We start from the raw sequence: 12044 nt of genomic DNA on the forward strand, positions 1-12044 counted from the left end.
AAATTGTTCTTTCCATGGGGAAACACAAACTGAAGTTACCAGAAACAATCCCCTTCCTTTCCTTCCACAGCAGCCATGCAGATCCTGCCTCCTCCTCAGAAATACAAATGCATTTGAAATACCCAGGCTTATTACAGCAACAGTACAAAAGAAATCCAGAGAACTCTCAAAAGTGATAGTGAAGCACTTTAGCAATGAACTCCAAGCCTGAACTGACTCTACAAAACACAAATAGTCATCAAATTTCCATTTCATATGTCTTTGATGGAGGCATAGGTGTTTGATACTACAATGTGTAAATAATATACTGCCTCCTGGGATTTTCTCAAGTCAGGGTTGTACACTACTTTCAAGATTTTTTCTAAACAAGATGTCACTGTGAACCTCTACAGAAGTCAAGTGGGTTTTGCAAGAGTTCAGGTCCAGCCTGAGAGATTCTCCTGGTAGGACTAAGCGCAGAGGTGAGTTTGCCAGCCTGAGCCCCGCCCTAGCAGCCTGGTAACTCCCACAACATGCTGCAAGAAGCATGCCAGGAAAGAGCTCAGGAGTGGAGCAGGGCATCATTGGACAGACATAGTATTGTCCGCTTAGAAAAAGCAAGCTCTAGCCAGCACAAACAAAAACAACTTGGACACAGCGTTGTAATTACAGGCAGGAAAACATATTGCACCCCCTCCCCCCCCAGGTCCCACTCCCCCAACTTTCCTGTGTACACAGCTCCAAGTTCTTTTCCCTGATGGAGACTTTATATACTAAACTCTTCTATACAGCCTTTTAGACAGCAGAGAAAAATCCTGTATCTTTCTTGGGTCCTCTCTTTCCTCTTCTGCTTCTACTAGTCCCACCACAGCTGAGTTTCATTTCCCTGATCTGCCCACCAGTATCTAGAGACCTGGAATGTGCCCTGTTCCAGGAAATTTCAGTTGCTGACACCAAGCCAACACATGGAGGTCACACTTAAAAAAATCTGCCTCATGTAAAAACAACGGATTAGTCTTCCCCCATCCTGAGCAGTGCTGTTTATGTTTAGAATCCAAATAAAACCCCAAACCCTAGATTAACCATTATGCATTAGGCTGAGTTAGGAAGTTGTTGAGTGTAGCTAGAAGAGGTAATTTCAAAACAGTTAACAAACATAGGATGATAACAGTTAAGTCAAGACTGATATTTGGATTTGGCAAGGCTGTGTAAGAAATTAAAATAAACACAGTACCAAGAAGGGGTTCATTTATATACACAAGCACAAAGCAATGCAAAAATCTTCAACCTATAGCAATGGTGCTACTCTCATTCCACTTGGTGCTCAGGCTTTCAACCAGAAAGACTCACAAAAACCCGATTTCTGACTTACCAGACTTTATCACTGCATCTGTTGTATTTGAAGGAAATTTCTGCCAGTCCACACTACAGGGTTCAGACCCAGATGAATGACACCATTTTAGTATGTAGCCACAGGTCATGTTGGGGTAAGAATTCCAAGAAATATAAATTCCATTCCCCATTGCCACAGCTCGATCTGTTTTGACATTGTCTGCAACAAAGACGACACAAAAATCCATCAGAGAGCAGACACTTATCTGTAGTCCAAGCTGGAAGAAAGCCTTCCAGCCACAGCACAAAGGTTTTATAAACTGCAGTCATTTCTAAGAACGAGAGGAGTGCTCCTGGTACTGTGAAATTCGAAGCGGTGCACTCAGCTATGCTTTCTGAAGTGCTGGAAATCAGACGTAGCCTGCAGCAAATCCCTCAGCCAGCCGTAAGTTTGATGACGAGAAGTGCTGCAGCTCCAGACTGGCTTAGAAAGCACTTTTTTTTAAGGTAAGGATTTACAGCAGATGTCAGGTTCAAATCTGACTTGACACCAATTTGGCGGGAGCCTCCAGCTATAAATTCCTCCTGTCATTTCATCAGTTTGCTTTGTGTTTCTTTCAAAGTGTCTTGCTGTCACTCGCCCGACGACAGAATCAACAGCAAAAGTCAAGTCCCTGGTGAACTTTATGGAGGCTCCAGTCTACCAAAGGTAAATTAAAAAAAATAAAAAAAGGTTTGCCTTTAGTCTATTTTTCTTGTTTCTGATTATGAAAGGTTTAGCTGCCCTTGAAGTGATCAGATCTGGGCACGACTTCAGATTCCTGCAGCTTCCCTCCACGGCTGTCCATCAGATGGGACCCCACTGAGCTAAGGGATGTTTTCCAAAGGCCACCAGAACAGCTGTGGCCCCACAACAGATCTGTAAAAACAATCTCAGGGTTTCAGTTTTCCTTTTTCAGTGTTCTCATTTATGCTCCCTATTGAGTCTATTATTTCATGTTATTCGAGCCATAAACTATGGAAGGCTGTAGGGCAAGGGCAGTTTTTAAGAAGCAGTGCTGTAAAAACTTTACTCTCACAGACATGCTGTGAATGCCAAAGGACTGTCTATTTCTAAATAATCTTAACATACAGCTAAGTGTACAATCCTTTTCTAGCTTGCTCATCGCAAGAAAGACACACATGATTAAAAAAAAGACAGGTCAACTCCAGAAGTCTTTCAATACTTTTCCCTAAAAAACTACTATGCATCTGGTGAAACCACACTTCTATGATGCTGGAAGAGAGAATATTTCTAATTAGACTGCTTTAATTTTCCTATTTACAGGAAAGACTTTTTACTGACAGTGAGCACATACTCTCTAAAAAAATGCTTAAATACACCACACACAATTTTATTTCCTGAGCCAGATGACTAGAAATTCACCCAGGGCTGCTCATTTTGGTGTATTTATAGCTACAACCTAGAGTAGTAGAAATAACTACTAGCACTACAGCACTACTGTGGTAGGGGAGACTGTAACAGCCAGATTACGTGCCTGGACTCCCTACAGAGCACTTTTCAGAGACAGTGACAAATTAATTACGGCAGAGTACCCTTTGTTTGTGTTTTCAGTTTTCACAAAACCTCAGCAGATCTCAAGCTTCAGAGCCACTGCTCTCTTATGGACATTAAAAGCACTTACAGACTGTACACAGGAAGCAGCCAGAAAAGATGTTTGGGCAGAAATGTCATCCAGTTCAGCAAATGAGTCATCTTTCATGACTCCCGTCAGTGACTCAGATAATCCCTATACCAACTTGGGAGCAAATCTTCAACGACTACAAGTTGGGTAACACCAAAGGGAACCTCAGACATCCTAGAGAAAGCTATAAATGAATGCAAAGCTCCAGCTGCCATCAGCTGTCCCACACCACAAACCTATTACAGAGACCTCCCCGACTCCCAGAGTCTCCATCTTTCATTGCTGAAGGAGAGCTATAAAAGCATTTTCATTCATTCAGCTGTCCCATAGAATTACTTTTCCCTTCAAAGAGCAGACTAAGAATATACTTTTAGGTATTGGTGTTTTGGAGAAGCACAAGAAACATTAAGAACAATGGTTTTCCTTCACGTAGAAACAAATTCATATTTCTGTCACTGTGAATCTCAGTCAAAGCACGTTTCTTTCTGTGAGAGATGGCACTGTCTTATCAGAACCCCAGTTGCAAGATGGGCAACGGTGATACCTGTTCTCTGGGTGGGGAAGAAGAAGCAGCACCATACATTCTCCTAGCAAAGAAGCAGAGAGGGGCCACGCTGTGTAAATCTGTCCTCTCCGCAGAGCATCAGGCAGATCTGGAGCTAAAGGTTTGGGCTTTGGGAGATACACTCTTCCTGGTGTGCAGGGAAGCATAGACTCTCAATAGCCACATGCAATATTATCTTCTCCCCAAGCTCAGTGTTAGGAGCAGAGAATCATTATCTGGTTCAGCTGCTTCCCTTTACAAAAGCCCACAGCAAGAGTGGCAGTGTTTTAATAGGGAAGCTAAAGTCCTATCTCCTTTTCAAACCCCAGCTCCTAGCACAAGGGTGCCAAGACTTTACCAACCAGCCCAATTAATATTCTCCTGCAGAGCTCACAGGCATTGAACAGACAATTCTTCCCTTAAAAAGCCACATAACACCCCCAAAACTTTATTCTGATTCTCTTTAGCATGTAACACTTTTCAGCATCTCAACAAGAATACACAGAAATAAACTGAGCTCCCTAAACATCAAAGATCAACACTAATGCTTTGAAGCCTCATCCTTGTTATTCCTGGGAGGTCTCCAGAGAAGTGCAAGTAGCCGCAGAGACTGCACACTATCACCCTCCTTTTCCGCAGAGAGTACAATTAATTGGCAAGATGCTACCCTAAAAGCAAAGCAGCAATTTTTTTCTTTCCCCACCCAGTAGATTTGGGTGGGGAAATAAACCAGAAACCAAACACAAACAAACAAAGCATATATCATCTTATTTTTCAATAAACAAACTTGCCCAGGTATTCCCCAAGCTTTGAAGGTGTTTAGCTCTCTGCTGGGAGCACTCACCACTTGGAAGTTCCACGCTCGTTATCCTCGAAGGAGGAGACGAGCCTGCATGGTTTTTGGCTACAACGCTAATTACACAGTCCTTTTTTCCAAGTTTTATCTCAGTACTGTTTGAGGGCTCGGTGACTTCTTTATACTCCAGTGGTGTCTCTAGCAGGTAGCAGGACACTTCATGAGACACTATTTTTCCATTGGCTTCAGAAAGGGATAAAGGCTATGAATGAACAAAGAGCATATTAAAACCAAAATAGAATAAACAAAAGAAGACATAGGATAATATGAGTTTAATGTCCTGATCTAGTCTGATGACTGTATAGGACTACGGGGCAGAAAGGTACTCAAGTGTGACTTTGAGAATTAACACAAGTTTCAGCTGGGATGTATTAAAAATGTAATTCTTCATGTGAAATGCTTCTCAATGCAATATTTAAATTATAAAACTTTAATAATATTCTCATTTGGAGAAAAATATTTGTCTCAATGGATGGTTCTATAGAAAGTTAAGAAAAGCAGTCCAATTTATTGACTATAAACTTCACTCATTTATAAATGTGTAAGGAAATAGTTTTTCATAGAGTTACATTACATAATATTTTAAAACTTTACATGTCCTATCTACCTTCCAGAAGATTTTTAGACTTTTTCCAGAAGGACTCCTCTCTCTCCAGATATCTGGTCCTCTTGCAGGAGCTAAGAAAAAAAAAAAAAAAGAGTTGTTTTTTTTTCCCAAGTTGCACAGTAGGCAATTTACCATCTATCAAAAAGCTAGCTTTTCAGATGGCTAATTTTAAAATATATGGCTTCGCAAGTTCAACATTTTATCATCAAAGAATTAAATAAACTTACGGGCTTCCAATGTTGTGTGCTCCTCTATCCTGCTCCAGCCACTCCATCTCCAGAAATGGTCAGCAGCCGAACAGCGCACCCTAAACTGGTATCTGGTATATGGGTGCAATGCGTTCAGCTGAGCTGTGTAAGTTGAGAATTTTCCACCAGGCATGGAGACATTGTGCTGTTAAAAATTTACAGAAATTGACATGTTACATATATGTTTTTTGCTCCTAGATTATGCTGGAATTTAACATCTAAATGATAGTTTTCCCCAAGAATACCAACAGTGTGGGAAAAAAGCTGCAGTCAAGCCCTACAAAGAAATTAATGAAAAAGAAAAGAACTTCCTATGCAGTCACCCTAAACAAAGGAAATTTTTTCAGAGATCTGCCAAAATAAAGTCACATATAGCACAGAAGTTGAAATGTGACAGTAGGTAGGACCTTAGAGATGTAAAGCATGAAAAGGAGAGAGAACACTGATGAGCCTTCAATGGGATGAGCTCTGCACACAGTAGCAGGCTCCTGCTTCCCATCTACCCCGTCCGGTCCCCGCTCCTATACACAGCAAAACTTCTGCTCACACAAGGCAGGCCAGGATTTCACCTCTGGTATTCAGTACTTGCACTTCTACTGTGCATATGCACATCAAACTGGGTGGACAAAGGCCTTTTTCCTAAGACACAGGCACAGAAGCATGCTAAAGACAGTCTGTCTGAGCAAGATGCTTATCATGCAGCCTTCTTCCTAGGCAGTCCTTTTTCCTTCGACTGATAGTATCCAAGTCTTACCCAGGTGACCTCTGTTCACAGCTCTTATAACAGGACTAGTCTCTCCTGTTAATTCTTAAAACGGTGCGAGTCTAGGGAATATTTCAGTTTCATGAGTACTTAAAGAAACCCTAAGCCTGGGAATATTTTTTACTGAATCTAATTATAACACGTGTGCATCACAGCTGCCAAAAAATGGACTCCAAGTGACTTTTAAGCTGCAACTAATTGTGCGTTTCTAAAGCTAAATGACAACTTGAAAAATACAAAAAAAGCAACAATCTCTCATACGGATAGAAAAGCTTCTGAAAACATCCTCAAAACGCCATGTAAAACCCCATAACAATTTCACAGCTACTTTTGTTTATTACAGGGAACTCTTGGAGGTTTTTTATTAAGCAACCAGAGATGACATAACAAGGCTGTAAAAGCTTCTACCAAGCTGTTTGCTGTGTTTCAAAATGCCTGTAGCTGCGGGCTCCGATACAGGTACAGCGAATCAAACAGCTGCAGGAGCGTAAGACCTTACCATCTCCCACTGCCCCAGATTACTGACCTGACAGCAGAGTTCACAAGCAAGTGTGTGCTCCAGGCTTTGATCAGAGTAACTGTGGGTAGGCAGAACTGTGCAAACCTACTTTTTTAGCAGTTTAAGCTAACTGAGCTGGGGGTGGGTGACACTTGGGTGTTTGTTTCCCCTGCTGACTGCTCCAGAAGCAGTAACTGAGCAGAGAAATGCAGACAACTGTGAGCTGTTATGTACGTCTAGAAGCCAGTTCCTTCTGCTGTTAATTCCAAAGATATCTATGATTTTCTTTGCAGTACCTAATCTCTAGATACTACTTAACATATGTCATTACAGAGAAAATATAAAAGCTTAAGGCTTCCATATTCATTAAGTGCTTTGAAAGTATTAAAAAAATACTCTTATAGAACACGCATTAACTACTACCGTATTATTTTAGAAGCAACGTATATAATGATTATCTTCAGTCTTAGCTGCACCACTTATGTGGCTTGAGCGACTTTATTCAAGGCTGTGCCCAACAGCTGTGCTCAAAAGGCAACTTAATGCAGTGGGTAATAGAATACTCCTGCTAAAAATCAAACAAGCATTGTAAAGGGCAGCCTCTGAAGTTAATGTGCTCAAATGACAAATTCAGGCTCTGTGCACCAAGACCTGGTAATTCAGCATGTGCCTACCCAAGCTGGTCAGAGATACTCCATCTGAACACACAAACACAGAAGCTGGGGGTAAACCTCAGGGCAACTGAACATGCCGTTCTGCCATTAGGCTCCCCCACTGATGCAGATCACCCCACGCTAAGTTAGGCAATACGGAAGAAGAGGATGTATTCCCACCACCTACACTCAGTATCTGATACTGGTGTCTAAATTGGTATCCTAAGCTCCTCTGACAGTCAGCAGAGTAAATATGTGGCTTCAGTCGGTGATGCAGAGCACCAAAGCCAGGCAGCAGCTGGAAGCCTGAATGCTGGAAAATGTGAACCCCACCCAGAAATACCACCTTCTCTCCAGCTGCAGAGGTCTTCACTGGGGATTACCTACTGATACGCCCAGTGGGAGAATCCTTCCCTATCCTGTCTTTATACCACTGACATATGAGCAGGTTTAGAAGCTCCTTACTACAGCCACATGCATGTCAATTGCTGACAGAAAGCAAATGAACTGTTCTCTGAGGGAAAATAAAAAAAAAAAAAAAGAAGGAATTCAGTTCCAGACTGCAAGAGGCAATCTGAAACAACCACTGTGGAAGTCTGCAGGGCAGCAGCACATCCTGGAACAAGCGTGTGTTAATACAGTTTGCACGAGGAAGGGCAAAGCGCAAGGACTGTTACCTAAAGGGTCAGCATAAAGCACTATGCACCTTCTCCAAGTACCAAATAACATGGTGGGTAATTTGACTTTCCTCTAAATTCTTTAAAACCAACCAAAAAAAAAAAAAGAAAGCAGGCAACAATGGAGATGAGCAGAACTTTTTCTGATTTTAGTAGATGAACTTCTAGTCATTACCACATTAATCACTTAATAAGATGATCAGAATGAAGCTCTTAGAGAGAAAAGAATTTGAAACGTAATTAGTTCAGTGAAAAAGATCAATATCTGAGGGAAAAAAAAAAAAATCCATTAAAAGCAACACTTACCAGTTTTCGCTCAGAGTGACCACTGCTAATTTCAATTTGACACAGAAGCCTGATCTCAGCAAAGCTGCCATTTATAAACCAACGTAGACCGACATTTGTAGAGCTGTTCCCAGAAGCAGTTAACTTTTCTGGAATTTTTGGATGAACTTAAAAAATAAAGAAAAAACCCTCAGTTCTAAGAAAAAATCATTCACTTTAGTTCAGAAAAATCTGATTTTAAAAGATCAAAGAGAATCAGAAGGATAAATAAGTGCTCCGATCGGCAACTAGGACAGCTGGTGCTGGGAAGCAAGCAGTCTCATTCCTGAGGCTCCTCTCAGCTATGAAACATCGGAACAGATTTACTTAAGGCCGAGCATACTAGCATGTGTGATAAGGAGCTGGAGACACAGAAAAACATTTCCCCTCCTACTGACTTTATCAAAAAAGCAAAACATGACCTATTTCAGAGGACCACAGTGACGGATGAAATTAACTCAACTGTGTTCACCTTCTGGGAACTTTATAAGTTAGAACTTAAAATCTGCAGACTAGGACAGGGTAGGACTCCTGAATGACCTCTCCCTCCTGAAAACTCCGTTCACAGAATTTTTCAATAATATTCAGTACTACTGTTCATAGCTATCAGAGAAAAAACCCGCTACTGTTGGAATTGGTCCCGTTACCATTAAGGAAATATGTACTCTATGTTGGGAATTAAGTGGACAGTGAGGGAAAGAAAGGAAAGGAAACAAATAGGAAATAGGAGTTGTATCAACTGGGTGCAAAACAGCCCAGATAATAATTAACAGAAAATTATGGTTTTTTAGGACCTGCCAATTTACTCTGCCAATTCTAATCTCGGGCTAGTTGAACTGAAACATGGACAAAGAAAATGCACCACCTTCAATGTCAAGTGCAGGTTTTCAGAGAGAACAGCAGAATTCTGTAACCATTAGGAACCCCTGAACCCTCAGCTGTGGCTGGGGAGACAGATGGAAAAGGACAGGGTAGACAGCACTAGAAAAGTGGTCATCTCCCTTTCCTTGCTTAAACTAACGGTCTACTGAAAGAAGTAATTTCTTTCTATAAATCATGACAGCAGATGATCATGGTTATTACCAATAACAGGTAATACTCCTGCTGTTACCTTTTACCTTTTAGTGCTACTTTTTTTATGCTCCAAATCCTGCCGTTGTAAACCTGCATAATATTTTGCCCTATAAGCAGGCACTGAAATACAGGGTCACTCACAGTTCATAAAGTTACATCTAAATTTTAATTATCGATGTGTAAGAGAATATGAAGTAATACATAAACAGCAGCTGGCTAATTATTAGATCACAAGTAGCATTTATCCACACAGCAGTGTATCCAATCTGGCAGCATTGCTGTGGAGAACTGGCATCTCCCTGTACACCTAATCGTTGCTTCAGGAGATGTCCTAAGCTATTTTCTTTTCAAGTTCAAATTATTGAACATGGCAAAACACTGGTGACAATAAAGCAAAATAACGACAAGTACACCATGTCAGAGTTCTTCAAACCCAAAACAAACAAATGGTTAGCATGCAGTAAACATATCTTTTTGCCTTTGTAATTCTTAAGTCTTACCTCTTTGAGTTAAATCAACCAAAAGCGATGACTCTGTTTGCCCAATAGGATTGGAGACGCCTAATACGAAATCGTAGGTTTTTTGATCAGCCAGTACTGGAAAGCCACAGATACGCTCTCTGTTCATTTCATTGACTTCGCATGAAACATTTTTACCAGAAGTTCTACAAAGTAAAAAAGCAGGGGGGAACAACTTAATTTTTGAGTAAGATCATTTCTAGCAACAGTCAGAAGTCTAGACTGAAAACACAGCAAAGAACGATGGGTTCACTGACACATGGCTTACAGAATGATTTGATTGCAGAGGCATATCTAACACCACAACGCAGGTTAAAGTGGCATCAGTCATGACTTGCCCTGTTCTCACGTGAAACTCTCCTCTTCCACTAGCATAACATTTCCATCCTCTCACTTCTCAAAAGCCTGGAAAACAGGTAGGTCCTGTAAAACCACCTCACAAGTCACAACTAAGATTCTGATTTAAAGTATCTTTGTTCAGATCAGCATACATTTGCATTTAAAGAATGTTCTTAATTGCTTTCTGAACTAGGGAGATGCAAAGCACATTACGTCTTTCTATCAGCCCTGCCAAATCTAAACTAAGGTTTGTTACCTGGGATACATCCACTAGACCCAGCCATTTTTAAATCAAAAGCAGGAGAGGCAGTCTCGTAACAGCCAAGACCAGAGTTACATCTTTAGGGGTAAAATCTAAAGTGTGTATCTGTATGTATATACATATATAGAAGTTGCTTTAATTACAATCTCTGTAAACCCCTCATTCAGTAGCACAAGTTTAATTCCTTCCTTCAGGCATTTTTATTGTGTTCTAGCTGAGCTCTGAGCTCTCTCCACACCATGCTCTCTATTTCAATAGCTCAGTGTGGGCTGGGAACAAGGATGAGAATATTTACCCTGAAACGCATCACATCTATCTCCTCAGAGCTTTGGGCTGAGCAAAACAAGTCTGAACTACATCCTTGTTTATGAGCTGAATATGGGCAGCTGGTGACTGGAGCTGCTTTCCTTTGAATACCTGCTCTGTTTTATCCACCTCTTTGCACCCTACCCAATGACTTTTTAGCACTAGCATCCTGGACAACATCTGTGACCATAACTCAATCCTCATTGCCTCTGACTTGCTTCAAAGCCACCATGAGACTCCATTTCCCATCTGTTTGTGTGACTCAGGCCTCTTCTGGCTCCTTTCACTAACTGCTCCTTTGGCATTATGGGGGAGCCTCCTCGCCGCAGGAATTTTGTTAACTCCTCACTAACTTCTAATCACAACCACCAAAGAATCCCATTTGCAAGTGCTATTCCAAAGCAACAATTTTTCACTTTTAAGGCTTTGCATGGCCTACGATTTAAGACAAAATAGTGGGACACCAGTCTTCACTTCTTTCTGTGGATGATGCCATTGTTATTTGTCCCTTTCAATGTTTTCCAGGTAACATGCTCTTTGCCCACTCTACACTATCTAGTTCTTAATGCTAGGAGGAGAACAGGTATAGACTTACTGCTATTTTCCCTAGTAGTATTTCGGAAATGCCCCATGGCCTGTCTTACAATTGTGTCTCAGTGAGTTTCTGTCATCCTGCACAACAGGAACTCAGTACATGTCTGACAGATGATCTGACACAGGTTGCAAATAAAAAAATTTTAAAATTAGTGAATGACTCCTAATATCTCCCTGTATTTTCATATTGGTCTTATCTACATCTTGGTAGCAGCCTGACACACTAAGCCCTTTATTTTCTCATGAGTTCATAATGGCACAAGTCTTTGGGAAAAGCCATCCTTAATTCCCGTTGGAATTTTGCAGAGCTAGACAAGAGTTCTCCAAGTTTAGTTTAGTTTCAACTTCCACAAACTCTTGAAAAGTATTTTAGGCTCTAAACAATGGAGACTGCCTCATTTAAATAGGCATGGTGCAGTAAGTCACAGGCAGCAATGCATATATTCCAGTTCTACCCTTTTACTCCTTTTAGTGCTGAACTGTTTTACCTTTCAAATAAACTGTACTTTGTTCTTCGTTTCCCATATAGTCCACTGGGTCTGCCTGGTCTCCAAGTGCATTTTATTATCAGGAAGTTGGATGTTTCACAGCTGAGGTCTTGGGGAATATCAGGGGCATCTGTAGCATGAAAGGAAACCAAAACAGTTAGCTGATGCTTTGCCATCCTAGTGTGACAGTTGGGACGCTTCCTGAAACCTTCACCATTCATTTTTGCTGGGTCTAGATTGCGTGCCTTACAAATACACGGTAATAGTTATGCTCCAACCATATAAATAATATGCTT

The 12044-nt window shown here is 41.0% G+C and overlaps 1 protein-coding gene across 2 annotated transcripts in view; it reads right to left on the reverse strand.

Annotated features, from left to right (window-relative positions):
- Nucleotides 1–12044, reverse strand: part of LOC309602655 (leukemia inhibitory factor receptor-like) — a 54978-nt gene that overhangs the window by 12973 nt on the left and 29961 nt on the right. For both annotated transcript variants that reach the window (XM_082336415.1, XM_082336416.1), the window contains exons 9-15: nt 11749–11878; nt 9742–9905; nt 8150–8295; nt 5231–5396; nt 5004–5074; nt 4385–4598; nt 1352–1531 (exon numbers count right to left, since the gene is read on the reverse strand). In XM_082336415.1, the coding sequence (XP_082192541.1) occupies nt 1352–1531; nt 4385–4598; nt 5004–5074; nt 5231–5396; nt 8150–8295; nt 9742–9905; nt 11749–11878 (1071 nt within the window). The remainder of the gene's footprint in view (nt 1–1351; nt 1532–4384; nt 4599–5003; nt 5075–5230; nt 5397–8149; nt 8296–9741; nt 9906–11748; nt 11879–12044) is intronic.

This window comes from Platalea leucorodia, assembly GCF_965183815.1.
Source record: "Platalea leucorodia genome assembly, chromosome: Z".
NCBI classification, from domain to species: domain Eukaryota; kingdom Metazoa; phylum Chordata; class Aves; order Pelecaniformes; family Threskiornithidae; genus Platalea; species Platalea leucorodia.